General features: G+C 36.6%; 1 protein-coding gene across 1 annotated transcript; it reads right to left on the minus strand.

Annotated features, from left to right (window-relative positions):
- Positions 1 to 60: 60 nt before the first annotated feature.
- On the minus strand, positions 61 to 3,913 carry LOC107736812 (matrix metalloproteinase-15-like; the record flags this gene model as incomplete). Its single annotated transcript, XM_016548161.1, has 7 exons — positions 3,884 to 3,913; positions 3,629 to 3,777; positions 2,679 to 2,801; positions 2,268 to 2,572; positions 1,894 to 2,055; positions 447 to 715; positions 61 to 199 (listed from the first exon to the last, which is right to left on the minus strand). Coding segments are annotated over exons 2-7 (1,135 nt in total), but the record flags the coding sequence as incomplete, so codon positions are not given.
- Positions 3,914 to 4,108: the final 195 nt, after the last annotated feature.

The following is a 4,108-nucleotide window of genomic DNA, read 5'->3' on the forward strand; positions in this document are numbered from 1 at the left end:
CAAAGAGAAAGCAAAACTTGAAATTGCATCATATGACCCCTTTAAATATATGACTCAGACCTTTAAAGAATACAAATTTCCCATCATGCCGTTCATAGGCAGCATCTATGTCCTCTGGAAGCCCCATCCAGAAGAAGGAGATTGGCATTGGGTAATTATCCAGAACCCGGTTCCTCCTAACCCTCCAGAACCAACGACCCTGACAAACAATAACAACATTCATTTAATTATAACACTTGACAAAGATGTGTGGAGATTTATATTTTGTCAGAAACATTCGACCATCTTGCAGACACCTGAATCAAATGATGGGCAAAAACAAACAAAATACACTGCTTGTAGTTTAGTACATATTTATGCAGTTACTAAGGTGTTCTAAGTGGGCTTTTTATGAATAACCACTATATACAATGTAACTGCACTTACTGAAGGTCACTGTTTCTAACCTTGAACACAAATATCTCCCCTCTTAGCACGGTCACTGTGTCAAAGTTCCCCTCGCAGATGTCAGGTGCATCCTGATCTGAGTGAGCTGTGGGCTGGGGTCTATGGGACCTCCTGGTGGGCTGGACCGGAGGCACCCAGGGCTTGGTGGGCTGCAGCGAGGCTCTGGTTGTTTTCGGTTGGGCCACTGTAGTGGTGGGCTCCGGCTCGGCAGTGGTTGTAAACAGGGTTGTGGTGGGAGGTGCTTGAGTGGTGACAGTCTCTGGAGGTCCTGTAAATACCAAACCATAATGTATTTTCACACTTAGCTAATCATCCTCTTTACCACACATACCGCATTGACACAGAACGTGTCACTTTTCCATCCAGCACCAGAAGGCCCATGAGGCTTATTCAGCCAGCAGTGGAAGGCTTTCAAATGGAGAAAACAGACTCAAAAAAAGACACATACACTGAGAAATTCATTGATGCAGAACTCAATGCAACTGGACTGAAGTCTCAAGCACATAAAACAGCAGAGTGTGGATGACAACTGTATCATAAATGTGGCAAAGCCTAAAGAAATCATTGGATAATGACTGATCTGCGTGTAAGAATTCACAGTTGCATCAGATACACATTTTCAAACGCAAAAGTGTCATCTGGAATTTTGCATAAAGGGGGATTCACACTGACACTGAAAATGAATGTGGCATTCCAAGAGTGCTGTTATTTAGTCTAATAACACTGGGATATTTCACCGTTTTTATAATTCTGGGTTGCTTGACTGTGTTAGTGGTGGGGATTTATTGTGACTCTAAATCAGTTAACAGATTAATTAAAAAACATTGATTCATTCAGGAATGAAACAAGTGACCGTCTTAATGACTGAATCATTCAATTAATCGATTCATAAAAAAAAAAAAAACATTGATTAAAACAGGAACGAAACGCGATTGTGTTTATGAGTGAATCATTGAATCATTCAGTTAACTGATTAATTTTAAAAAATGCTGATTCATTCAGGAATTAAACAAGTGACTGTCGTAATGAGTGAATCATTCAATTAACTGATTAATTAAAAAAACACTGATTCAACCAGGAAGGAAACCAGTGATTGTCTTTTTGAGCGAATCACTGAATCAATTCAGTTAACAAAGCCATTAAAAACCACTGATTCTTCCAGAAAAGAAACAACTGATATTACTGAATCATTCACTCATTTAGGAACAACAAACCACTACTGTGTGTTACTCGCAGACATGCAACATTACGGCTTTGTTTGGAACTATTTCCGATGGTGGAACAAAAATAGACAAAGTAATTTCCAATATTGTGTCTCAGAAGTAAGTTAACTGTTGTGTAAAATCCATACAACACATGCAAATTCATATAATGGACCTAATTTAACTAACTATAATTGACAGTAAGGTAAATTAACTAAACAGGAAATATCTCAGACTAGCTTACCATAGATCTGATGAATGCCATTTATATCATCTTCAGTCAATGAGAAGCTATCCGTGTCCATCCACTGGTAGAAAGGCGCCATGATGGCAGAAGGGTTGTTGGAGTGCTCCAACCCCAGCGCATGACCCAACTCGTGAACTGCAACCAGAAACAAGTCGACGCCTACAACCAAACAAAAACAGCTAATTAAATGACTAAACTATAAACTAAGAAAAAAAAAAAAAAGGTTAAATCTGTTTCTGAACAGTTCATAGACATTTAAATGCTGCTAACATCCACACATTCTCTGTGGGAAAGTAAACGCTAAGCTAATACACAGTAAAAATGTGAATTTACTTTGAAGTAGGAAAAAGACTGCAGAAAATTGTTCACACCTGAGCTCTCCCGTTGGTTCAAGGTCCATGGCTCGTCTATATCGAAATGTGTGTCTCCTCCCATTCCAGGACCGGGGAAAAAGGCATGTGCCAGAGAGCCTCCTTCCCCATCAAAGAGAGACATATCGCCATGATATCCAGAGGCAAACAGTAGTATTATGTCAGGCCCCTCACTGCCATTCTTTATCTCATGATACGGGACCTCCTCGAACCTCAGAGGCGTTACTTTCTCCCAAACCTGGAAGGCTTTGCGAATAGCCTCGTAGGTCTGCTCCTGGCCCACTTTGGGTGAGTGGTTCTGAATGCTTGGGCAGGAAATAAAGATTCTTTTTTTCTCATCATTAACTTGATGATCATTAACTTGATCAATGTAAACTGAATTTGTTTTCGTAGTATTGAGGTTTAATTCACCTGTAAGTCAGCCTGTCCTGATCCCACTTGTGGCCAGTAAGTGCGTACCGCTTGCGGCGAGTACCTCCCTCTGTTGACTCCTCAAAACGGTCAGGAACTCCACAGCGAGGTCTTTTCATGGCGCTGAAAAAGAATAAAAATTTATATATATGCGTGTGTATGTATATAACACACACACACACATATATACATATAAGTGTGTGTGTAATTATATATAAAATAATAATTGTATATATCAACATAATTTAGTATTATTGCTATATTATTATAGTATTTATTAATATTTTGAATTATTTTTTTTATATTTTCAGTTAACTTCAGTTATTTTAATTTTATTTTTAGTAATTTTCTTAATTACAGAAATATATTTTTATGTGTGTACATATGTATTTTTAGATGTTGCTTTCTGAAAAGCTGCCATTCTACATTTTGTTGTACTTTGCGCAATGACAATAAAGCATCTTACTTTTATGTGCTTTTGTCATTTTTAATTCGTTTTTTTATATATATTTTTTATATTTAGCTTTAATTTATATCTTTTTCAGTTTTAACCTAAACTTAACTTAAACTTTTTCACTTAGTTGCCAATGCAACATTTTTAAGTTTCTTAATTTTTTCATCTAATATTTATATTTTATTACAGCTTTATTTCCATTAACAAAAAAGATTTGTAATAGTTTTTGTTAACAATAACAAGACTGGTATGAAATTATTAATACAATTATTAATAATAATTAACAATAATTCTAAACACATTTTAAAATAGATGAAAATAATAAAATTATTCTTGTTGTTAAAAATACTAATTTTATTAAGTCATGAGTGGTAAGGATAAGCTACATGACCTACTTACACTGTTTCACAGTTTATATTTTCTCAGTTACACACAATCGAAACAGACTAAGATAATCTTATTGTTCCACAGGCAGTTGAAGAAGAGGAAATCATACTTAAGAGTGGCCAAGTCCATGTGTCCAGTCACCTCCAGGCCATAGAAGCGCTGCATGTCCTTAATGGCACTAGAAAGGATCTGGGCTGATTGCATGGTGGACATTTGTCTGCTAGCCTGGGACAGGTAGCCATACATCCTCAGCCATGACTATGAGGAACAACAGAGACAGAAAATGTTGGGAGAGTTGACAATGTGTTGCAACAACTACTACTAATAAGTGTGGTGACACAACAGAAAGGAAAAACAAACATACAGGAAGACATTAATAGACAAGCTGCTTTCTGATTTTGCAACTATCCGTTAGAATCCATCAGGAAATGTTATGGAGGTTTGGAATAAGATAAGTTGAGCCTTAAACTACATAAACACTGTATAAAAATAAAAAGTACGCCAGAGACAATTTTTAATGTTTGGTTAAGAACTGAATATTAATATTAGGGCTGCACTATAAATCGCATGCGATATTTAACGCGCATCT

Source organism: Sinocyclocheilus rhinocerous, unplaced genomic scaffold (assembly GCF_001515625.1).
Source record: "Sinocyclocheilus rhinocerous isolate Xijiao unplaced genomic scaffold, SAMN03320098_v1.1 C37007913, whole genome shotgun sequence".
Classification (NCBI taxonomy): Eukaryota; Metazoa; Chordata; class Actinopteri; order Cypriniformes; family Cyprinidae; genus Sinocyclocheilus; species Sinocyclocheilus rhinocerous.